Below are 25,746 nucleotides of genomic sequence, written 5' to 3'. Positions count from 1 at the left end.
TGCTCACACATGTGAATATATTTATTTATTTATTTTTTGTCCTAACAAAGCTCTACGAAAAATATTATGATTTTATAAAGTTTTTAAGGTAACTCTACCGTAGAGTTATTTAAAATCCAATTCGTCAATTTAAAAAAATGAAATGGATTTTGTCATATCATTACTAATTTAGCAAACACTGACTATCGCTATTTTGGATGTCGAGTGCTGCTTTTCACATCCCATAATTTATGTATACTTTAAATTGGCAAGTTAGAACCTTATGTCAGATTTGTTGGTCAAAATAGTCCCTATTTATCCTATGCATCTTCATCTTTCCTTTGCCAAAGCCCAAACCCATTCTTATAGTATTCGCTTAAATATCTGATAATGTTGAAATATCCAAATCTTCTTTTTTTATTTTTTATTTTTTGAGAATCAACTTATTTCAAATTTGGTGGGTATAGTTTAAACTAGTAGAGTTGGCCAACTTAGCTTAACAGTCATAAATTTTAATCCATACTAGAGACATAATGACAAGGAAACTCTCAAATTTTTTTATAAGATAAATTACTATTTTTATATCTTAATCTTTGACTCGTATATAGTTAATGTGTGATTCATAAATCATGTAATTTGCACAAGTCTAACTTAATTTAGATGAAATTATATATTAAAAAAAACCTAATTTAGATGGAATGCTAGACATTGTAATAATTCTCTCAAATTAGAAGATTAATCGATCACTTTAAAAGTTTGGGCCACACTATAATCTGGGTTTTTTTTTTTTTGTTTTTGAAAAACAACACTGGGTTGAAATATGTAATTTGCCCTTTTTTTAATTTTAATTATTTTATTTCCTCTTCGTTAAAAAAAAAAAAAGAAAAAAAGAAAAGAAAACAAAGAAAACACAAAACCCCGCCGATTCTCGCTGCTTCCAAAGTTACAAGAGGATTCGAATATTTGAACCATTAACGCCGAAGCTTCGAAATCTAGAACCAGACGATTCGAACTTCTGAGAGCTCAGATTCAAGAAGTTTTTCGATTTTCCAAGTTGCAGCGGCGCCATGTCAGAGGAGAGCGCAGACGATCACCGCCCCTCCTCTCCTCTCGTGCTTCGTGTTCGACAAATCCTCCACTCCTGCTCCAAAGTAAGTCCCTCCTCTTCTCTTTTCGAATTTCCTCAGTCCTGTTTGGTTCCCGAGAAAATGACCAAGACTTCTCCCAAAAAAAAAAAAAAATCAAAATATAAATCATGTTAAATTTTGGACAGTATCATTATTGGCTTAGTTGACACTTGAGTCTTGAGGTTTCATTTGTTTATTTCAAAAGGATACGAACAATAACAAAGTTAACACTATGATCAGTAACCAAACTTAGTGTTGATGTATATAATCTTAGTTTTATATATATGTATATCCTGTAGTTGATTGAAGGGGGAGATTCACATCAATCTGAAAACTCGGTCTCGGAGCTTGTCAAATTCTTCGAGACGATATCGGATGCTGCTTTATCAGACCCTGATAATGTGGATGCACAAAACAATGCACTGGAAGTTCTTTTAGAAATTCATGGATATTTGTGTTCGCCTTCATCGGACCAGGTTTAATATTTTCCTCATTGTGTTGATTATTGCTGATCAATGTTATGTGTAATTTGCTGACAACTTCATAATTTTGTTTGGTGGTGTGGCAGGAAGTTATTGATGCTCTGTCATTGGTGCTGCCAAAGACAGTCGCGAAGTTTGCATGTGTGTCGGACAGATGTTTGGAGATAGCTGATAGTGTTATTGATCGATTTGTAGCTATGTGTAATCCAAGGGACATGCTTTCAATTCTTTGTGAGGTATGTTAGTGTGTGTATGTAGTCAAATTTGTGACGAATCTTTATATTGTTTTGTTGTTTTCTTAGGAATAAGTAAGTTTGGAGTTTGAATCTAAATAACAATATTGAATTAAACATTATATAGCGAAAAGTGAAATTTTGGCTAGTCCTTGATGACGTCTCTGTATTTTGATTTACTTAAATTTTTACTTACTGATACACTGCATAATTTCTGAGCACTTCAGTCTACATAATTGAGTTCAAATCATGAAAAAGAAATGGGTTTCTCACAAAAATTTCAGTATGGCTTGATTTGTAATTTATTACTATAGGCAAACATATAGTTATGAGCACACAGAGATAAAATCATGTAATGCTTCTGCTAGCATTTCCATTGGTGGAATTTATGCTGTCCAACCATGTGTACTTAGAATGCACAGTTACTTACTAAGGATGTTTAATGAACAAAGTTTGAGAAGATTCATTTTTAGTTTAGGATTACTAATTTGGAATGATTGCCTGTTAGGGTTTGGTTGTCTCATATTCCCATGTTGTGCAATGCAATTGCATCATGTATTTGTGTGGTTTAGCTTGTGTAGAGTCAGAAAATTTGGGTATTGGAGGGGTTCAAAGGGTTCATGGAAGGAGTGTTGGAAGAATTCTGTTGTTTTGTCAAGCCTGTTTTAAATTGATGAATAAATAAATATCTCAATCTTGTAGTAAACACCCGGAACAGAGAGCTAAGAATATATGCATATTAAGTGAACAAATTTGTTAACTTGTTTAAATTCTTTAGATATCATGGCCAAAAACACAGGACTGCAAATTTTTACACTAAGGGGAGGAGAGTTCTGCCATTTTTAAGATTCTCCTATTTTGATCATCCCAAACACACAAAAGGAAGCTATTTGGGGCAACACTTTCTCTAAGCTTTTGGGCTCTGCCTGGTAAAAGGTCTTGAGATTTCAGTTCAAGTGAAGCAAAAATGAATTTCAAGATATATTTATGTGATATAGATTGCTAATTGTGATATGGTGGGTTAAAGGAGGAAGACAAGGTTTTTGAAAAGTTTCCAACATTTATGAGAGAAGTACTTGATACTCTAGGGTCATTGAGTACAACTTTTCATGTATTTTGTGGTCAATGAATAATCTTGGGCTACCTAGCTTGAAGAACCACATATTTTTTAATTGTGAAATGGGGCTTCCCTACGTGAAGAATTTAAGGCATAATTTTGTGGAAAGCAAGAATGATTGCGGTTCTATGGTGGTGTCTTGGTCAGCGTACGTTTGAGGATGCGGAAAGTATTGGGACTCAATTGTTTGCTATGTTTACTAGTTCTTTATTTGATTGGTCTCACGCTTGGTGGTGTCTTGGACTCAATTGTTGGCTTTCTGTACATAATCATTTTTATTCATAATTCTTTAGATTGTGTCAATTGTACATGAAGTAGTCTTTTTGCAACAAAATATTTCTTTACTTATCCCAAAAAAAAAAAATCTGGGGCTTTACTAATCTTAGAAGATCTAGCAAGATAGCAAAACATGTCCTGAAAACTGCAAATATTAACAGTTTGCACCATAAAACTCTCAATCAACATGCACCACTCTCTGACTTTGATACCAATTTATTAGATGGTTGTGTCAGAGTTGTGAAAAGAAAATGTTATGATGGATCTTGTCACCCCCCTGCCTAGTGCCCCTCTCAACTGCTGACATTATGTAGCGTCTAGTGTCTTTTAGCTCCTAACCAACATGTAGCTCCTACTTTCTACACTATCATTATATATAGCTTTTTATTTTTCACCTCCTATTGATGAATGTTTCAAATTATCTTATTGTTGTACAGACTTGCTCATAGCTTAACGTGTTTTGGAACAGTAATGGAGAATGTCCATTACTTTAAACTGTAGAGCTTGTAACCAACATGGACATATTACTGGTCCTATGTTGCTCACCATCTTTATTCCTGTTATTCTTTTTTTTTTTTTTGCCACCGTTATTTATTTTCAATTAATCTATTGCTTTACATACTTAGGTTTGAAATAATTTGACAATTATTAATTCCATTATATAATAGGCTTTTACTTTGTGACTCCTACATGTCAAGTTTTTCTCAGCACTTATTTCTGTTATTCATCTGGCTTTCAAATCTTAATTTTTCATGTTTTGAGTGACTAATCAAAGCAGACATTAGAAATGGAACTTTATGACGCCATTATAATAATTTATATGCATTGAAATGGAATTTCTCTATATATGATCCATCAGATATTAGTCTTCAGATTGTTGTCTGATATTTGTGAACCTAGATTCTGCTGCTTCAATTATGTGGGATAATTGTGATACCTCTGTATTTTTCATTGCTTCTTATATTTGTAGAGAAGCATGTATGCTTAATTGATCCATTTACTCTATTACTTGTAATTACTTTTTGTTCTGTGGTCTAGTTTTTTGCTAACAAGTGATTTTGATACCAGGCATTAAGTAAGACGATCAAGGCTTCTGCTTATGTTGCCCCTCTCCTAAGTGGGCTCTCAAAAGGTAATGAAATTCATTTGTGTTGCCTTAATGGATGAAGGCAGTGGTATATTAGTTTATTTACATATTAATAAACTGCACGCCATCCATGGATCGGCCCAATCCAATTGAGTAATTGCTGATAATGTCTTCTTTTTGCATAATTTCTTCTTCATAGTAGTATTACATACAATTTATTTTTCTGTAAAATAAATTCAATAAAACCACAATAATTTGATGAAACATGCTCTGATACAAATGCGAAAATACATCGATTCTTGATCTTGGACATGACATGGCAGGGAAATATTAATGATTAAATATTTAATAACTAATTAAATAATATTAAGTTTTGATTACCATTTTGGTCGTCAACAATTGCCACATGTTTCAAAATGATCCCTAACCTTTCAATTGTGTCATTCTAGTCCTTAACCTTTTGTTCTTGTGTCAAAATAGTCATTGCTTTTAAGTAATGGTGGAAATTCTGATGTTGCAAATGGCGAGATTAGAATAGTATGTTTATGCTAACTGGATGACACTGTGTATGCTACGTGGTCAAAGGAGAAGGGATTGCTTGGAGGAAACCCGTCCAAGTGCAACAAGTGGTTGCGCCTTCCCATGATTATCTTCTGCTTATTCTTGTTGGTTCTTTTAATTTATATGATTTCTCTCTATGTTTATTCTTATTGGTCTCAAGGACCATATAAGTTCTATGTCGTGCTTGATTGTGGAAGTACTTGAACTAGAGTTTATGTATATCAAGCATCCCTTGATCTCAACATTGCATGCATTCTTCCTATTGCATGGATATCATTTATGGAGGGTCTTCACAAGAAGCCTAGTTACACATTGGGCGGGCTTATGATTGAATGGAGACTGAGCTTTGGTTTCATAAATTTGTGCACAATGTGTCTGGCTAGGTCTGCAACTAAACCACTTGTTTGGTTGGCAGAGAAGCAAGTCCCCAACCATAGCACAGCTAACTTGGCATCTTGATTGTTTCATGCTTTTACTTTTATTTATTTATTTAATAAAGGCTACATGGCATCCACAGTGGAATTCAATAAGCATAAACATATTATTTTATTCTTACCATTTGTCATGTCAGACTTTTCCATCCACTATTTAATGGCAATGACTATTTTCACACAATAACAAAAGGTTAAGGAATGACACACCATTTTGAAACATGAGGCGAAGGTTGAGGGCCAAAATGGTAATTAAACGTAATTTTAAATATTTCTTTTGCTAATTTTTAGTTGAAAAGATGAATAACAGGCACCAAAAGGAATAAAATAAGTACAAATAATGAGATTAATTTTAAAGCTATAAATAACAAAAAAAAAAACACAACTCATGATCATTGTTTGACATTTATAAAGATTTGGAAGGGTTCCTCAGTCTTCTTCTAAATATGTGTCCAGTTTTCATAATGTTTGTTAAATATGCACATCAAATTATAGGGAAACCTTTCATGTAGTATTGTTTCCAGGTCCATACTTCCACCTCAAATCTTTGAAGAGCAAAATATTGGGACTTAAGTGATTTGGGTTAAATGGTCAGGCAATGTCTAAATCTGAAAAAGATTTATATTCCGCAACTTTCTCTATGCTGGGGTTTGCATTCTAATTTTGTGTCATATGTAATAAAGTGTTATTCTATTCAATGCCATTACTGTTTCTAGGGGTTTCCCTTTAATTAACATTATGAAAACTGGACTTTAAGCCGGAGTTCTTTCAACTTGAAGTAAGAGGAATAGATGTGTGTGTTAGGTATGCTGGGTTCCATATTTTGAAGTGAAGGAACAGAAAAGTCCTTAGTGAGCAACTTGTTTGCAATAGCTCTTTTTAAGAGCAATCCTAGTGCCGCAGAAGTAGCTGGTCTTTTGTGGGGAAACTTATGGAGTCACTTATAGGTTTTTGTGCGATTTGGGCGGGCATCACAATTACAGGGCTGAGCTGAGTCTACAACATAGCCACAGATATGGTCAAAGACATCAACTGCAGATTGGCTGACTGCTCAGGGTCCTTTTTGAAAATTCAGCTGTATTGAGCCTAGGCCTGTTCAGGCCAGAAATTTAAAGGTGTCAAAGCTCCTTCTGGAGGAGAACTGAGCCATCTCAAATTAAATTAAATTTAATCTTGTCTTGGCTACTGATGTTTGGAGAAGAATTATGCAAAATCGACTCACTAAACAAATGCTCTTTGATTTAACAAATAGCTATCTCTTCTTGAATTCTTTTTAGTTGAAATGCAGCTGCCCAGTGAAAATTGGACAGTTTATTATTTATATTATGTTAAGACCATAGGAATAGCTTTCAAGCCTATTGAAGCCATTTATAAAGAATTTCTACTACCCTAATTTATATATCTTAGTTCAGATCCGGTATCTGTATTGACAACTGGTGATTGAGAGATATTTCTATATATCTTGGTTTTCTATGGGCGCATGTACCAGAAGTTTAACCAAATAAAGAGGTCTAAATTTTATATTTATGTGCAAATTTTCTTGCAGTTCTGTTCTTGTACAATGTGGTTCCGTTCTTAAAATCTGTGTGACTCTGTATGAAAGATGTGAAAGCTACATTTTTTGCCTGCAGTGGGCTGAGAAAGTTGTTGGTCCATACTCTTTTTGGTTTTCAGTATTCCTTTCCATTCAGAGGCGTCACTTTGAGCAAGTAAAAGTAGCAGTTCCTGTTATCGTTAGTGTTTTAAAGGTCATCTCATTAGAGCCAGAAGATGGAGATACAGAAATTGATGGATTGTTTGATAGAGCTGTAGGCATTGCCAATTCTATACATGAAGTTTGCACAAAGTTGGTCTGTGACACTCCCATATTTATTCTTTAGATTTTTTATATCCTTTTATGAGATTGTGATGACCTTCCATTCTGTGAAACAGGAGGGCATTGTAAATGAAAAACTTCGTGCTCTACTTGGTCTATATGTCTTGCAAATCATGGTTGGCATTTCTCTGTGGAACTGAACTTCCAGTTTGAGCATTAATTATTTTTTTTGTTACATCTAGAAAATACTTTCGTGTTTGACTGTATACAATCTCTCTCCTCTTTCATTTGCTTGTGGGTTATTTATTTATTTAAAATTTTGTATTTTAGTAGTAATTTCTTATTTATCTATTGTACTGATTTTTAATATATCTGTGTATGTGTCTTGAAATACACCCTTGATATGCAGGCTCTTGCATCAGTCAGCATGTTTTATAAAAGATCAAGCTGTCATCAATTGGTGTCACAATTGTCATGCTTCTACCCTTATTGTAGCATATCATATTTTGGATTAATAACCGGGTCTGATGTTGACAAAATGACCAACATTGTTACAGGAGGTATACTTACTTTTGTATACTATATTGATCACCTCTCTTGCTCTAGCTTGTTGGTTTTTTCGTTTGTTTATTTATTATTACTACTTTTTTCTGTTTGGCAAATGCACAGAAGATGAAGATGATTATATGAGTTGTTTATCCTATGTCAAACATGGTGCATCACTTTCAGGTTCATGCTTTTGAATACAAATTTGATCATTCTATTGGAAGTTCTCCTGATATTATTTGTCTGAAATGTATTTAATTTTATTGAGGCAGTGATTTGGGGCAATGTCTTGGATGGGGTTGCTCAGGCTGCTAAAGAGGACCTGACTGCTGTCAAGGATGAACTTCGAAGTAACCAGACTGAAAGGTGGCAAGCAGTAGGCATGTTGAAGCACATTTACTCTTTTGTTAATCTGCCATGGGAGTTAAAGAGACATGCCATCGACTTTTTGCTTTGCATCACTGATGAAAACATCTTCCAAAAATGTGATGAACATATAGACTTCTCATCTTATATGCCTAGTCTCTTTGCTGCTTTACAGGTAGTTGTTTGTCAGCTTTAGTTTGTACATTATATGCATTTGTCTTATTAAAGTTTCTTCTCTGATGATCAAAACTAACATTTCAGGCCATTAAAATGGTCATCATGTATGCACCAGATACTGTGTTAAGGAAGCTTTCCTTTGATGCATTTAAAAGGGTATGGAATTTGTCTCTTAATGCCTTGATGTTGTAAATCTACAAGAAATTTATTTGCTGTGTTATCCAAAAGTGGGTTATGTTTTGGTCCTTACCATTTTTAATTTAAAACTTTTAAGATTTTACTGTGTTCTTAAGCTATGTTCTCTCTTGTTTACCTTCTTTACATGCATTGTTAATAGCTGCTTCATTTTGCTACTCAAAACCAGGTACTTGCTGATATCCCAACTTCTCAGAGGTTTGAAATTTTAAAAGCTTTGATTAAAAATAGTGACTCTTCCTCGATGGTAATTTTTTCAAGCCAGTTTCTATAATTTTTAACCTTTTAGAGTCAAGGCTTCATTATCTGATGTATTCATAACAATGTTTTGTAGATTGCAATTCTTATAGATCTTGCTAAAGGGGAAATGTACATGGAAAATCGCAAAAGAATATCAATGGGAAATAATGAAGCTCAGCAAATTGGAAATAAAGAATGCCCAAATTCATTTTGTTGGAATGCCAGCATCCTTGAACTGGTGGAGTTTGTTTTGAGGCCGCCACAGGGAGGACCTCCATCCCTTCCTGAGCATGGTGATGCGGTATTTATTCTAGTAGCATTTTAAAATCTTCTGATTTTATTATTTTTGTCAGTAATGCTTCATTTTTTTTTATATTGCGACTTTTATTTTGTTCCTTTACAAAATTTCTTTATGCTGTTTGGCAGATTGCTATGGCATTTATTAGAAGTTGTTTGGTGGCTGATTAGTTGAATTTGATTGTTGTTCTAGTTTTTTGGAGTGTATTACTTCAGCGCGTGCTCTTATACCAAGTTGAGTTGTAAACTAGAAAATTGGGGTTAAGGAGAGAGAGAGAGAGAGAGAGAGAGAGAGAGAGAGAGAGAGAGAGAGAGAATTGGCATATATATATTATATTTTAATATGGCAAGATTACAAGAATACCCTTGTACTATATGCAAATTGAATAATTAAATAAATACTCTAAAAGAGGACATAATAAAAATGCCTTATATTATCATAGTTGAACCCAATTAATTCAATTAATGACAAATATTCATTTAATTGTTGTTTTTGTTTTTCTCTCTCACTCTTAAAATCAGTGGACACTCAGGTGGCCATTAAGTGTTGTTTAAAAAATAAGTATGGGAAATTATGTCTATTCATTATCCTTGTACTAATATACAAAAAATAAACGACAGCAACAACTCTAACAGAGGACATAATAAAAATGCCTTGTATTATCAGACTTGAACCCAATCAATTCAATTAATGGTCAGTTTCATTTAATTATTGTTGTTCTCTCTCTCGCTCTCTCTTAAAATCAGTGGAAACTTAAGTGGCCATTTAAGTGTCATTTGAAAAATAAGTATGGGCAATTATTTCAAATCATTATTTTTATTAAAGGCTGGAACAATGCACTAGAGAGTTTTAACACTAGAGCTTAAAATTTCAGCTTTAGCCTTAAAACTGTTTTCAGCTTTGAAGACCTCTTTAAAGCCCTTTAGTGAAATTACTAAACATATGACATTTTCTGCTAAATTTTAATAGCGTTAAAGCTCTTTTCTGGAAGTACTCGGACAGACCTCGTGTATTGTTTAAAATATATACTACAACCATGTCCATGCTCTGCGTTGGTTTAGTTCACAGTGGGTAGTGTTTTTTCTATTTGGCTTATGCCAAGACATGTATTTGTGGTTTTAGTATGCCGTCTATGATAATGTTATTAGTTTAGCCTTTAAAAAAAAAAAAAAAAATTAAATAGGTAAATAAACTATTGGATAAAAAATTTGCAAAAGAAGATGAGATGTTTACAGCCTAGAAGTGTATAGAGTAACTTTATTTATTCATCCTAATGATGAAGATTTCTTTTATCTTTGAATTTGAGTTATAATACGTTAATGAATCAGTGCTGACTAATTAATGGATTCCTTGATCAAACTTTTCACAGGTTCTATCTGCCCTCAATTTGTACAGATTTATATTAATAACAGAGTCAACAGGTAATTCATTATTTTTTCTAGTTAAGGTTAAGGTTTTACCCATGCTAGTGTGCTTTGTTGTTGCATAAATTTTAGTGCTAAACTGCTAATTCTTTTATCTTGCTTTTTGTATGGTAGTAAGGAAAGGACAAACAAGGGGTAACAAATAGAAATACACCAAAATAATGACAAATATCCCAACAAATTTTAATATATATATATATATATATTTTTTTTTTTTCTGTAAACTTAAGTTCTTTAATATTATCAAAATAATATATATTGACTTTCTTTTACAAATCTCTTGTATAGCTCCCATCTATTAGTGCCATACCCTTTTTATTTTTTCCAAAAAAAAAAAAAAACACACACGCACAAAAGAACACAAAAAAAACCCTTTTGGTTTCCCTAAAAGCATGAAACCCCTTGAGGTTTGAATGTAACAGTTAACCCCCCTGTGGTTTGTTTGTGTAAACTGTTAATTATGTATTACTTCACCCCGCAGGTTATTGACAATACAGACCTCCATTACGGGATTGTTTTTTGAAAGTGAAACTCTAAATATGGACACGTGTCATCACATGAGGAACCTATTGTTTTAGCGGATATTTAACCATTCACATAAAACAATGTCATAAGGGTTAAGTATTACATTCAAAACTTCATGGGTTCTATGTTCCCCATATTTTTTCTTGAATGAGATTATGATTATCTATCAAAAAGTAGGGCAAAATGGAGCCACACTTTTTCAACTTTGAGTCGATTACAAACTGATTCCCCAATGTTCCAATTTGAAATTCAACTCCCTAAAGTTACTGAAATGGTGAAATTAGGTTAACTGTGTGCACAATGTGTGGACACAGTGTTTTCCTCTTTTCTTTTCTCCTTCATTGATCTCTCTTCTCTCTCACTGGCCTCCTCTGCAATTTAAATCACAATCATCAACGTAAATCTCTCTTAGCCATTTGGTCTTTAAGCATCAACAAAATCCTCTCCCCAAACTAAAAATTGCAAACACAAATATCAAGCCCTACAAATGAGAACCTGCTGCAAGAGAAAATTAATAACAAAACAATCAAAAGTGACACCCAATGATTTAGTCAATCATCTTCTAAAATTGTACAAAAATCTTACTAGCTTTATATTTCCAGACACCCAGAGAACCATAAACAGAGAAAAGAAACAAAATGGTTTGACAAACAGTGTCAGATTGCCACATTCCATTGTTTAAATTAATTCTACCCTCTCCTTCTCCAAATGAGAATAAACAAGCCAAGAGAAAAAGGCACAGAATCTCTTGATTTCTCACCAAAAGCGTTCAGTGTTACCATTTCCAGAAAATAAGCACCATTTTCAAAACTCAGCAAACTATGAAAATGAAATGATATGGCACCTTTCATTAGAGAATGGCATTTATATAATTATATCTTCTCACCTATGGACATGGAATAACAGAAATCCCCTACCCAGACATTAAGAAAAAACAATAGGGAACAATGTTCAAACACTCAAGGCTGCTTTATACAGGGCCTGCCTGGCATAGGAAGGCTGGCTAGAGAAAAGGGAGATCATAGAAGGAGAAAAGAGAACAGAAATAGAGTAGAAAAGAAAGAGGAAAGGAAAGCGAAAAGGACATGTGTTTTGCATCTGAATTTTTTCTTCCACTCATTTCAGTATGGAATCTCAAGGTTTAAGTTTGTGATTGACCCTAAGTTGGAGGGGTGTGGTTGCATTTTTTCCCAAAAATTAATTTTAAAAAAAGATAATACATTTAAAATTAGGTCTAAAAGATGCTATTTGTATTTTTGACTCAAGTGACAAATGGAACAGGAAAAACCAACTACACTGGAGTGCTGTCCAAGGAAAATTTACAGAAGGCATACAATGAGTGGCTCCTACCTCTGCGAACCCTTGTGACAGGCATAATGGCAGAGAATGGGAATGATTGTGATCAGCTTGCATTTGATGCAGTCTGTACCTTAAACCCGGTTGAGTTGGTTTTGTACAGGTGTATTGAGCTTGTTGAAGAAAAGCTGAAATAATCTACTTAAAGTTGTCACTTATGTGTATGCTATTAGATGTTTCAGTCAATAGGTAAATCACATCTGAGCGGCATTGTAATGGGATAGAAAAGGTAACGTCTCCAGGGCAACGGTTCTTTGTATTTCTCAATCTAATTTAGAAATTTTAGTGCCTTATCTTTTTTTATTTTTTATTTTATTCTTTTTTATGTATTGATAGAATTCAGGATATATTTTATGGGTAAGATTGGTTTCTTCCGTAGGTTTAATGAGTAATTGGATTGAAAAGGTTTATCAAACATTTCTTAACATAAGATGAAATCTTGATGAAGAATCTTAACCTGAATGAGTTATTTATCCGCAATGGCTTAAGAATCTGATGAAGAATCTTGCTTGGTAGGACTTGAGGTCAATAAAGCCAAGATGAAATCTTGATGCATCAGAAGGGGCTTGTAGGACTATGTCCAAGCGGGGCATTGATGAATATGGCTGCCATGTATTCTGACAATTTAGCCAGAGCCCTCTGACTGGCGCATCTAACCAGCTTTTGCCTAGTTCAACCCTCAAAATCGGTATTAACTCAACTGTCTCTCATTTTGAACTCTTTTCAAATGCCTTAGAATTCCCAGCTGTGCGACTAGAAAAGTGTTCAGGCCTGTTTGGTATTGGTTTATAAAATAATGTGAAAATTATGGTTTAAAATTGTTTATTGACTCACAATTTCAGTTCAAAATATGTGCGTAACGGGTGCGTGTAATAAATAATGCTCTTTTGGATACTCATATAATAACAATAAGATTTAACTCCTGGATTGAGGGGTTTAAGTTCCTGTTACCAGACACATTCCTCCGCCTCAAGTCATTCCAAAAATTGAAGCTAATCTTTCTAACCAGGCGCAAGCTCTCTTGAATATGCTCAGTCCAGGAATAGATCACATGACATGAAATCCAAGAGACTCCATGTATCTTCGTATCATTTTTAATGAGGTCGTTGATAGTGTGGAAGGATAAAGAGATGGTCTCTTCTTCAGTGGCTGAGAATGTTTTAGATGGGTTCAGCTCGGTAAAAGTGTAGCCTGGTGTAGTAGTAGTAGTAGTAGTACTGTAGTTATTGGCCTACACGGCAATTGGATTACTGACTTTTTTTTGTTTGTTGGTTGGTTGTTGTGTGTTTATGTTTGTTTTTGTTTTTGTTTTTGTGGAGTAACTCTCATAAGCTTGAACAAAAAAGCCTTGAATATTGTATTTCTCAGTTGGCAGACTTGGTTAAAATTTAATGTTATAAAATCGGAACCAAGTTGATGGTCTTCTCCTACTGCATCACATAGATCTGGATGGTGTCGAGCCATCGAGGCTGTATGAAGAAGACATTACGTTACACCATTGTTGGTATAGGCCCACGATAGAAACAATGGGCCTTCATAACGCTATCCAAAAGATATTAGGGTCCATTAATAGAAGTTGACTTGGGCTGTTTTACAAATCCAATAACTGTCTGGATTCACTTCACTGGAAATGTTTCTTTTATGATGCTTTATGTCTCTGACCTTATCCTCCTTTGTATATATAATCTGGAGCCTATAATTTCCTGTTAGGGACGGACTGGATCGGTTGTTATCAGTATTATTTTGGAAATGACTTCTTCACCACTTGCCTTCGATCTTCACTTTCCTTTACTGCATTTTATCTCCTTTCCTTTTTCATTTTCGGACGAATTAGATTTTCATAATAAAAATACGAAAAGAAATACACAGTACAAAGTAAACCACCACAGTAAAACTGCAAACAGAAATACTAAAGAAAACGTTTTCTTAATGGCATATTTCACTCTTTTCTTTTGCAAAAGACATGTTTAAATTTCCTAGTAGTCTTAATAGTCTCAATTAGGCATTCATTCCACAGTTTTTTTATTTCTAGCATCCTCTCTTGCATTATTTATTATAGATTGATGACAAATGGTAATAAGTCCGGAAAATTATTAAATACTCCAGGAGTACCATAAATAAATACTCTATACTCTCACATGAATTATGAGTCCCACCATGAATTTAATTAGTAGGATTCACTGTTTTGATATAAAATAGATATTCTACTCTAACCTAATCTAAGTGTATATGTGTGTGAAACTCCCTCCTGGAGACTTTAACTCTGACTCTTTCCCACCACACTCCACAAGCATTTATACTTGTGGAGTAACCACCACACTAAAAGTGCGCGGTGATAATTAGTAGGACTCATTATTATGTGAAAGTAAAGAGTATTTATTTATAGTAGTACGAGAGTATTCTACAATTATTCTAGCAGTATTGCTTTGAAATTCTTTCCTTTCTAGAGTATCAACAAGCCAATGAATTCATCTGTTCTTAATAACTAGACAATTATTTGGGATATGCTTCCGAATCATCTTAGCTCTTCCTTAAAATTGAGCAATAATTATTACTTGATCTCTGTATACATAACTTTTCTTTCTAAAAGGAAAGGAAGGGAATTTTTTTTTTCTACGGGGCCTTGGTGAGGTTTCAAGTTTCAACTGCTAATATCACTTCCACGAGAAATATGACCTCTTCACGTGGTTTTTTCTCCTTCACTCCTTTAGCCTATTCCATTTGGCATTGGGAAGCACCAAAGCCGATCGCCGCTAAATTGGACTCGAATTCCATGGAATCCTTGGAATTAAACCTGAAGGCCGAAATCCAACGGTGTATATTGTTGCTGGTAGGGCATTGCAAAGAGATCTAAGGCGGTGTGGGCATAAAGGAAAGTAAGGAGCCAAGTCTAGTCCTTTCTCGAAAGTCTCTCTCGAGACTTGTGTCTAAAAATTAAAATAAACTAATGCTTTCGCGGTTAACCATTGAATTACAACAATCACAGCAAAACTTGTGACGCGTGACGCTTGACAAAACTCATCTGCCCTGTTAAATTTTAAATTAAAGGTCTTCAATATCCAGAGTTCATCATGAAAATTTCATTATTACTATTTTTAGTATTTACTAATGAACTGGAGGCTCTTTCATATCATATCATATGTGCCCCATCATATATATGTTTTCGCTTTTGAAAAGCCATGATTCTTTCTGCACTAACAAACAATTCTTAGCTAAATTTTCAAATTTGAAATTTTGATTGAGAGAGAGAGAGAGAGAGAGTAGAAGAACAAAATCGTAATTGATTTGAACAACCTCCAAGGGAAGAGTCCGACAGCTCTTTGACCTACAAAGAATAACACAATTATGTCTACATAAAATTCTGAAAGGAGAAACGAGACCCCAACAAATTTCAGTTGGGGAAAGTTAAAAAAAAAAAAAAAAAAACCTAAAAAATTTAAGAATTTCTGAAAGCCTAATGGCTAGGATTGCTACACTACCCTCAAAAATTCTTTTCTCCATGACTTTGTCAACTTGGTTTTTGCCTTGCAAAGAATTGACAAGTCCATGCATCTGTGTTTTCATCCAAAGGTTTTTTTTTTATATAGTTACATCCACAGAAGTGTCCCCCTTTGCAATGTACCAGCAGATCATGTTTTCAATAAACATAGAACCCGTTTGATAGTTAGTAACTTAGTCTTATAGCCATGTGGTTTGGTGAGGAGAAGACAAGCAGTCAACTTGTTTGTGTGTTCCCCTAGCTCATCCCATACAAAGTTTCTGAGCCAGAATCCTCCTCAGTTGGAACCATATTTAGATCAGGAAGCATTAAGTTACTACAGCTGGCGGAGGCGGCCTTGTCTGCCTCGCAGGAATTTAATTGCGGCCGATTATCATTTGTATCCTGTACCGTTAAGGTTGAAGAGTCTACTCTCTGGCTTGCGCTCAAATTCATTGCAGAATGCAAACCCAAATCAAGCTGCAAAACAGAATAGTGCTTTCTTTTCTCAGAACAGCCACAAAAATTCACACACACAACAAAAACTCATCTGGGTAGGGTATGGGCTATAGAGAATGAAAGAACAATTGAGATTGGTCACCTTCATTTTCTTAAAGCTCTCGTTCCTGGCATTCTGTTCCTTAAAAGTTGCACGCAATGTTTCTAGCTCCTGTTCAAAGAATGAATTAAAATTAAATTAATTAGTATGAAGGGGGCCCAAACTTGTTGAGAAGTAGAAAGTCAAAAAGCACCAAGATGCATGAACGCAGAAACGCACCTTATTCAATTGTATCCTTTCATTCAACAGAGAACTCTCCTCCTCTTTGAGTTCAGCAAATGTCTACAAAATTTCATTAATCTTCACATCAGAACCATATCTAATTTCATTACTTTTTCCAGTATGTAATAGTAGAAAAAAAGAAAAGATTTATATATATATATATATACACACACACGTGTGTGTGTGTGTGTGTAGCCCGTGTGTATATTGGAAGAGCATTAAGATTTATACAGTAGTACCTTTTTTCTTCTTGTCCTCTTGGTAGCGGTGGATTCATTTGTAGCAGTACCCTGAAATATCCCATCCAACACGTATTGCATAAGTCAAAATAGGATATACAATTATAAAATAATAATAATTTAATTCCGCAATAAAGTAAAGGTCAAGATAAGAGAAACGGATAACAGAAGCAACCACACACACAGGTTAAGGATGGGAAGGGTCCAATATTGTTGTTATTAACAACAATAACGCATATCCATTAAGAATGGCAATAATTCAAGGCCTGAAAAGGCAAGCATGCTGAATTGTTGACCGAATAATAAAAACACCAAATACATCTCACTAAAGAGAAAAAAAAAAAAAAATCAATGTCAGTATTGGCCCTAGCCTCCTAGCCTTAAGTAGGACCCAAACATTTTCTTAAGAAAAAGAAAAAAACAAGAAGTGACGGAATTGTATATATCTATCGAATTATAACCCAAAAAAAGAAGAAGCAAAAAGAAGAAAAGTAAGTGATATATGTTGGTGTCCCAAGTTAGAAAAGTAAGTCACCAATTGTTGCAATCTGAGTCACACCATATCATATGATACGAGAGTCTTAGCAAGTACAGCACTGCCTCAAGTGCCATGTTGCCACAACATATGGTATGGCAAGTGGCGATAGGTTTTACCGGACGATGACTGACGGTATTTCTCTTGCAGCCCAAAGAATTAAAGATGCGCTCATATGCACCTTTTTTCCCGCGGTGGGACCCATTTTAAATTCATTATAATCCTCTTTCCTCTCATCCTGACCCTTAAAACAGGACCCAAAAAAAAAAAAAAACCCATCCAAACAAAACAAAACTCCTTAAGAAAGATCTCAGGTAAAGTTTTCTCCCAAAAAGATTCTATAAGAGGGTTCCTAACTCTTTACATAGACAAAACGGCCGCCTCATAATTAGCTGTGTAAACAGTAAAAAAACCAGCTCACAGCATAATCCCATCAATTATAAAAACAGAAAATGAGAGAATTTATTGATATGGGGGGGGGGGGGAGGAAATAAAAAGATATATTAATTACTAAAACAAAAAGAAAAGTCAAAAGTATGAAAAAACCCAAAAGTGGGCAGTAGGCAAGCAGGTGGAAGATCTGGAAGGAAGAGGGACCCACTTGAGAAACGATCGTCAACCCTTCAAGGAAAAGCCGCCCGCAACCAAAGGAACCACTGGCTGGTTCACGCTCCACAACATACATATATACATATCATCAAAGCCAAAGCCACGCGGTGCCACGTGACCGTCCCTTTGCTTTATTGCTCACGTGACTCCCCATACCCATACCCATACCCATGCCTTTTCTTTTCCTTCCCTTTCCTTTCCTCTTTTGTAAGGCCACCAAACCCATTAATCAAAATTAAAATTTTTAAAAAAATTTTAGATCCACGACTTTTGCACAACCATTTGATATGAACATTTATGATCGATGAAAAAAAAAAAATGATGGTTTTTTTTTAAGAAAATAATAATAATAATAATAATGGGTTCGTGTGAAAATATCAAGAAGCTGATTACAATCTGCCACGCGAGGCAAAAGTTGAAACTTATAATCAAAAATCCTTTACCTCCTCCTCAAGGCTAAAAGAAGAGTCAAGTTGACAACTGCTTTCCACACCTACACCATATTATAACTCTCTCTCAAAAACCCTTTTTTTTATCTATTTAAAAACAAAACGTCAACAAAATAATTCTCGGCCACTGGATTCTTAACCACGAAACACTCCGCCAAATCAACGGCCCCCAATCATCCGACACGTCCCAAGTGCAATCATCAAACGTGCAAGTAACCACACCCAAAGCTGTCCCCAATCTCGAAAAATAAAAAAAGATTAGATAAATACAAAAAATTCGCGATCCATCTGATCCTTTCTCACACCCACATAATTACCAATTCACAAGAGTACCAACACCACACCAAACTGAATGCAGACTTATCTACAAAGCGATTAACCACACCATGCTTTTATTGACCGAAACGCCCTCAGAGGGTTTTTTTGACTGTCAAACAGTGGTAATTTCGTAAAATAAAAAAAAAAAAAAGACAAGGAAAGATCGCGTGAGGGAAACTTCCGGAGCTCTTTATATGGTTTTTAACCCAGGGTGAAAAAGAGGAAAGCGATCAAAATGACTGTTTTGCTTTCTTTTCTGACAAAACCGTCCCTTCCAGTACGCTTTCAGCCATCAGATTCTAATGCAAACTTTCGAAGGCTATTTTGGTCAAATCGAAAGTGAACAAAGAATGATAGGTGACGGGGAAAGAGGCGATGAGAAAACGTGAAAAAAAGCCTTCTGTTTCAATCTGCTGACCTCACCGGACAGGGGCAACTTGGGTCATAAAAATAAATATACACGCTCGCCGACGATTCATCGGCGATGAACAAAATACCGTTTGAGACTGGAGGAGTAAAGTTTCGAGGCAGAGATGTTGACAGATTTACCCTTGTCAGCTGGGAAATTGAGAAAACGATACGCAACGTAAAAAACTAAAAACGGGAACATCGGTTCTCGAAATTAACAAATCAGAGTGAGTGAGCAAATAAGGTAACAAAAGGAGGGGTAAAATGGTAAAAGGACTAAAAAACGTCCTTCTGAAGACAAGAATGTTTAGGCTTGGGGCACACACACTAGCCACCAACTCCAAAGCCTTCGTTTCCACCGCTCCTAAACACGAAAATTTAACCAGTTGTCGAGGGTATATTTGTCAAACAAAAAAAACACAGACACGTCACAGATCAGGTGGCCGGAAAAAGAAAACACCGAAAAAGAAAACCAAAAAACACAAAGTTAAAGATAGTGAGAGAGAGAGAGAGAGAGAAAGAACCTTGGATCTGGCGGTGGCGGCGTAAGAGAGAGAGGTGTGGAAGCTGGTGGAGTCATCGGCGGTGGCGGAAGGGGAGGCGCCGCCGCTCCAAGAGAGAGGAGTGGTAGGGCTGCATCTAGTGGAATCAGCATCCTTCCTCCGCGAAACGGCGCCGTCGCATCTCAACGTTGCTGACCTCGAACGCGGCTGCCTTATCCCCCACCGAAGCGGAACCACAGCTCTCGGCGGAGATTTCAGCAAAGAAGAAGAAGACGACGCCGCTTGTGACTGCTTCAACCGCACCAGGAGCTGAACCACAACCATGTCGTCGGTCATCGCCGCTCTCATCCACTCGTCCCTCGCCATCATGTTTGCTCTACAAAACCAAAGACTCTTTCACAGAGATAGATTGTTTTAGAGAGAGAAAGAGAGAGAGGGGTGGCGGTGTAGCGATAGAGAGAGAGAGAGAATGAGAGAAAAGGTCAGAAAGTGAGAAAAAGAAAGAGAGAGTATATATATATATATATATATATATATATGAGGGAAGGTGGAGTAGATTCCAGTTATTCGTTTTTGTTGTTGTCGTTCTTGGTTTCGTAGTTTAGGGTGGGTGTGTGGGTCTCATCGGTCTGACTCTTTTTCTTTTTTCTTTTTTATTTTTGTTTTTGTGACCCCACTCTGAGAGATGTGGCACTGACAAGTTTCAATCTTTATTTTATTTTTTTGTTAGGGTAAATATTACTACTATTAACGTTGCCGCAATGCCATTTACTTCTAGGGCTTCGTAAACCGATACATATGATAGGGTACCCAAACACCGATCCAGTACTGTTTATTTTGTGCTAAATACTAGAAGTGATGAGCGTGCCCATTTCACATGTCTCTCGCACCTAACTCCTCTATGATTTCCCTATTCTACAGTTCGTTCGCCTTTAACTTATACTACTAAAATAGAAAATCCTCGTGCTGCATTTTAAATCAAAAAATAATTCTAAATCAACATCATTGTCTTTTTCTTCCAAATCAAGTTAACTTTTAATTTTCCTTTTCTTTTACGCATTTGGCTTTGTCATGCGAAGTGGGCAAAATTTTGTCTTATTTTTGGAAACCAAGGATTTTTTTTAAGGGCACAATACAAACAGCCCTACTATTATTTTTCATTGGATAATTTGATAATTACAATGGATGGGAAACGGATTTAACGCTAAAATTCTCATTTGGACACTATGAGGTTCCAACCAATTGAATTATAGGTTCTTGGTGCAATGGTCACTTTACAAGTATAACTATTAATGGGGTGTGGGAGGCAAAGACTGGAGTTCAAGTCTCTAGAAGAGAACTTCACACACATATATACTTAAATTATGCTAAAGTAGAATTTATATATTGTAGTAATATATATATATATATATATATATATATTATAAGGCTCTTGGCACAACCTTCATTTAGGAGTGGTAATTTATGTTCGTGTGTCATGTTTGTGTTGTGCAGGGACAAAACTAGGTGGGGCTCTCTAGTTTTTAAGAAATTAATATATATATATATATATATATATATATATATATATATTTAGAGAGAGAGAGAGAGAGAGGGGTATATTTTTTACAATTTTATATTTGGGCCCCCTCTCCTACAATTTTACGTTGATTGATTTTATTGTAATATCATTTGCATTAGTTGTAAAATAGTATAAGGCCCTAAATTTGTCCAATCAATTGTATAACATACTTACATCAGTCTATATACCATTGTGCAAAAATACATATATGCTATAGTAAATGTGCAAATTTATGCAATTATAGTAGCACAAATGTATTTTTGCAAATTTCGACAATTACAATAACACAAATGTATTTTTGTACAATGATACATAGACTAATGAAGGTGTATTTTTGGTTGATTGTGAAAATTACACAATTATTGTTACTATGCAAATGAATATTTTAGAAATTATTTAGATTGAGGACTGTGGTTTTTGGTTGAGGAAGAGAGAGATTATTTGAGATAATGACAAAAAATTGATAAAGAAATAGTATTATGATGAAATGTAGTGTAAAATAAATAATAGTGAGTATATAAAATAAATAAAAAAGTAGGTTATTATGCTAAAGTGGATAGAAATTTTTGCATGAGTTAATGCAAATGCTCTAATGTAGTTTTTTTTTTTGAGAATCAAATGCTCTAATGTAGTAAGATACAATGAAGTTTTGTGTTTTTGTCTTTATTAGTAGATGATTGTATTATAAGTTACTAAAAAATAAAATTTTTGTGTATTTTTCTTTGTTTATTGTTTGTTAATAGTAAATACATACTTATTTGAAATTTCATGATTTTTTTTATTTTTTTATTTTTTTTATTTTTATAGTTATACTCTAGCCTCCCTTAACTAGAAATCATAGGTCTGTCCCTGGTGTTGTGTCAACTCATGAGTATTCAATTATATGAATCGATATTAACACGACATATTTATTAAACAGGTCAAGATTTATCGACCTTAACACAATCTGTTTATTAAATATGTTAGTCATGTCGATATGCTTATTAGATTTTATCAAAGTGGCAAAAAAAGAAGAAGTAATAATTCAATTGATTTGAATTATGAAAAACCAGACAAATAGATTTTTTTAATATAAAATTCAAAACTAATAGAGTAACTGCATCTCAAATAATAATTCAAAACTAAAGTATATCTCAATATTACAAATAATAAATTACAATATGTCAAACAAAATAAACCATAACAGCTAATGTCAGATCCCAACAATCAATTTAAGGAAAATAGATAAAGGTAAAGGTAATAGTAAAGGATGATGAGGATGATGCAATGGTGGTAGAGAGTTCAAAGATGAAAGTAAAGGACGATGATAACTAGGGTTTTGAGTGATAGAGAAAATTGAAGGATGAGGGCAACGATGACTTGACACTGCAGTGACAACAGGAGGGTGACAGTTGCTAAGAAAATTAGATGAGGTGAGGTGAGATTGAAGTTTGAGAGTGAGAGGCAACCATGGGAGAATGCAACCAAGAAAGAAAAAAGTTTATATATCTAGGTTTTGAAGGGTATATTGGTAAAATGAAATTTAATTGAACAAGTCATATACTTGAGTTGGACACGAACACTACACATTTATTAAACGAGTTATTCATGTCAAGCCAAAAATGACATGAACTCGTTAAGTCTTAATCTATAATTTGCTAATTTCGTGTTGTATCATGTCGTGTTTGTGAGTTATGTTGAATTTTGCCACCCCTACTCCACTATTATTACCAACTTAATTAGTTGTGTTTGATCCCCCCCTCTTGGTGAAATGTGCATGATAAATAAAGTCATAATCATGGTTTTAAAGCCTTTACCATACCAATTAGTCAAATTGTGTCAATTGTGAATCAACTATCAGTTTGATTTTTAAAACCCAAAAACTAGAAAAAAGAAAAAGAAAAGAAGAGGTTCTTCAGATTGTTTGAATTGCAAGAAAATCAACCGATTAGTAGGTTGACTTTAGGTTGAACAATTAAAATTATAAAATCTTGCCTTTAATTTCATCATGAACATCACCATTAATTTCGTCACCAATCTTATCAAATATAACTCTTCAAACTCATCAGAAGCGATCACAAGGATGGTTATCGAAAGTGATTGCGGGCAATAGGCCTGGTAGCCACCACGAGGTTGTCAAGCACTAGTAGCCAGAATGGCATCGAGCAAGGCCATGTCAATCGATTGCCTTAAATCAAATCCCTATATTGCATTTATTGACAATTTTTTTCCAAGCTTGATTTATTGACAAATTTCAATCAAATCAATATGATAAATATGTAGGCCATAGTTATATTTGTTTATTTATTATTTTTAGGGAAAAATTTAGGTACAATTCTTTAGTACTATACATAATCTTCTCGAATTAAGATTAAACAAATGATTGTATTGATCAATAAAAGATATAATGTTAATTTTTTTAAAGACAAATAAATAAAATGTAGCAATGTATTTGAATTTAATTGACAAAATTAATATACTACACCTAAGAGGCTATATCTATGTTTTATCACTATTTCTATTGGTAAAAAAACCATTTAATATCAAGTGTAACAATGGTATATAATGCCCCTCCTACATGAGGTGGAAGCCATATGTGTGTAGCCCACTCTTATGTGAGGGTGAGTTGTATACCTTGTTATATTAAATACCAGTTCATAAATTATACAAACAATGTAAAATTTAATACATATTCTCACTTGAGAGAGTCTATGGGCATAATAAAATCTTTCAATATTTTCAAACATATATATAATTTTATTTTATTTTGTCCCACGATTAATTGATACTTAGTTTTTAGCAAAAAAAAAAAAACTGATACTTAGTTAATTTATTGTTGAAATATTGTGAGATTTTATTGTGCCCATTGAAAAACTCTTTTGATAAAAGAGAGAAGAAAGTATGATTTGAGCTCAAGTTCATTCAATTTGTGCAATATTAAGAGATTCTGTTTTGATATCTCATTCCATCTCCTTTGTGTGTATGTGTTAGTTTCTAAAAAAAAATATGTATTTTATTTTTTTAATACAAGATAAATTTTTTACTAGTCTAATCTAAGTGTAGATGTGTGTGAAGCTCTTTCTTGGAGACTTGAACTCCAGCTCTTGCCCCCAATACCCCACAAACATTTATACTTGTAAAGTGACCACCGTACTAAGGGTGTGCGGTGATTATTATATTTGTATATATGTACAAAGATCTCAAAAGTCAAAACCTATACTTGGGGGAAAAAAAAACGCGTGGTTATGTTAGAATTTGGCTTTGACTAATTAACTAGTAGATCACATGTCCTAAACTAGAATGTTATTGAACTCGGGCTCAAACTCTTATGTTGAAGCCAGCTACCCTTGCATTGCTTTGGATATTAGTGTATTAAAACTATTATAATTGAAATAGATTTAAAGCTCCTTTTTTTTTCACGGAAGTTTAATAAAGAAAATAGATAAGTTTAAAAAAGAAAGAAAGAAGATAACGTTTTTTTTTAAGAATAAGAAGATAACTTTCAAGTTCATAGAAATAGCTATTTTAAAATTTAATTGAAAAAATAATGTTGAAATAAATGAAAAGGAAAAAGAGATCAAGTGTTTTTGTTTACAAATTGAGAGACAATTTTGCAATAAATTATTTAAAATTTTAATGTTTTTTCTAGCTAATAATCACAACTTATTTTCACTAACAATTTATATACAATTCTTAAAATATCTTTTTTTTTTTTGTAGTACACCTATGTTTTTACAAAAAAAAAAAAAAAATTAAAAACAAAATAAGGTAACAAAAATTAACTTACCCAATCTTACTCTACTCAAAGTAGTTAAAAATAGTTTGGTTGTTTGGTGTTTTTTATTTTTTAATTTATTATTATTACTTTGGGTTTTTGAAAATCCGTATATGTACCATTAGTTGAACATGGTTTGATCCTCCCTGGGAAGAACCTAGAGCAACACTCTTGGCAATATCTAAGGCAACGGAGGCGTGTTTGACAAATGTGTAATTTTTGAAGATGCTCTTTCGATATTCTAGCCCATTTGACATTTCATCCTATATTTTCAAGTCTCATTGGTCTATAGCACCCATTTGATTTTGTTTATAGATTACCAAATGAATTAGGTCATGAATCATGATATGCTTGGTTCCGGATTTGTAAGACTAAACTTATTTTTTTTAATTTATTTTGTTTATTTGGTTATGAAGAGTTTTAAAGTCCATACTTTTTTTTTAATGCATAGTTACCCTCTTGCATAATTTATTAGTATTATTTAAACAAACAGCTTAAAACATATGCATTCAAAGGCACCCTTTTGTATATAGTGTTAAAAATGATTTATATATAGTCTTTTAATATGTATAAAGACACAACAATTTTTACAATATTTTTCATAATTTTTGAAGTGGTATAATGATGTTAATAAAAGTATGTTATGGGTGAGACTAATTAAAAGTGACTTTACTCTAATTACAATTTATCAAGTCAGTAATTGTGACAAAAAAATTGTTGTACTCCTAACAATACCAATCATCTTTATCATATTTAATCAATAGCTCATTATGCATGATTCTTGTAACCAATAATTTTAAATATAAATGTAGTCATATTAGTCATAATCATTGTACACATAAATCTATAAGATTCTATATAAAACTAAAATGGAA

At 33.9% G+C, this 25,746-nt stretch overlaps 2 protein-coding genes across 4 annotated transcripts; one reads left to right on the top strand and one right to left on the bottom strand.

The window, feature by feature from the left end:
* The first annotated feature begins 861 nt into the window (after positions 1-861).
* On the top strand, positions 862-12,611 carry LOC142621637 (aberrant root formation protein 4). 3 transcript variants are annotated; one of them, XM_075794947.1, is made up of 14 exons: positions 862-1,130; positions 1,406-1,582; positions 1,675-1,824; positions 4,283-4,346; positions 6,968-7,143; positions 7,226-7,285; positions 7,519-7,669; positions 7,779-7,838; positions 7,928-8,196; positions 8,283-8,354; positions 8,563-8,640; positions 8,728-8,934; positions 10,301-10,352; positions 12,162-12,611. In XM_075794947.1, the coding sequence occupies exons 1-14, from the start codon at positions 1,047-1,049 to the stop codon at positions 12,371-12,373; spliced, it is 1,812 nt and encodes a 603-aa protein (XP_075651062.1). In that variant the 5' UTR covers positions 862-1,046; the 3' UTR covers positions 12,374-12,611. The 3 variants fall into 3 exon arrangements, with proteins under 3 accessions (XP_075651062.1, XP_075651061.1, XP_075651063.1); XM_075794946.1 differs by having other exon boundaries at positions 12,147-12,611; XM_075794948.1 differs by lacking the exon at positions 12,162-12,611 and adding an exon at positions 10,837-12,133.
* Positions 12,612-15,494: 2,883 nt separating this feature from the next.
* Positions 15,495-20,064, bottom strand: LOC142621893 (uncharacterized). The gene is made up of 5 exons (XM_075795265.1): positions 19,578-20,064; positions 16,735-16,785; positions 16,493-16,555; positions 16,316-16,384; positions 15,495-16,194 (listed from the first exon to the last, which is right to left on the bottom strand). Exons 1-5 carry the CDS (start codon positions 19,923-19,925, stop codon positions 15,973-15,975), a joined length of 753 nt encoding a protein of 250 aa, XP_075651380.1. The 5' UTR covers positions 19,926-20,064; the 3' UTR covers positions 15,495-15,972.
* Positions 20,065-25,746: the final 5,682 nt, after the last annotated feature.

This window comes from Castanea sativa, chromosome 1 (genome assembly GCF_040712315.1).
Source record: "Castanea sativa cultivar Marrone di Chiusa Pesio chromosome 1, ASM4071231v1".
NCBI classification, from domain to species: Eukaryota; Viridiplantae; Streptophyta; class Magnoliopsida; order Fagales; family Fagaceae; genus Castanea; species Castanea sativa.
This window is presented reverse-complemented; position numbering and strand designations above follow the sequence as displayed.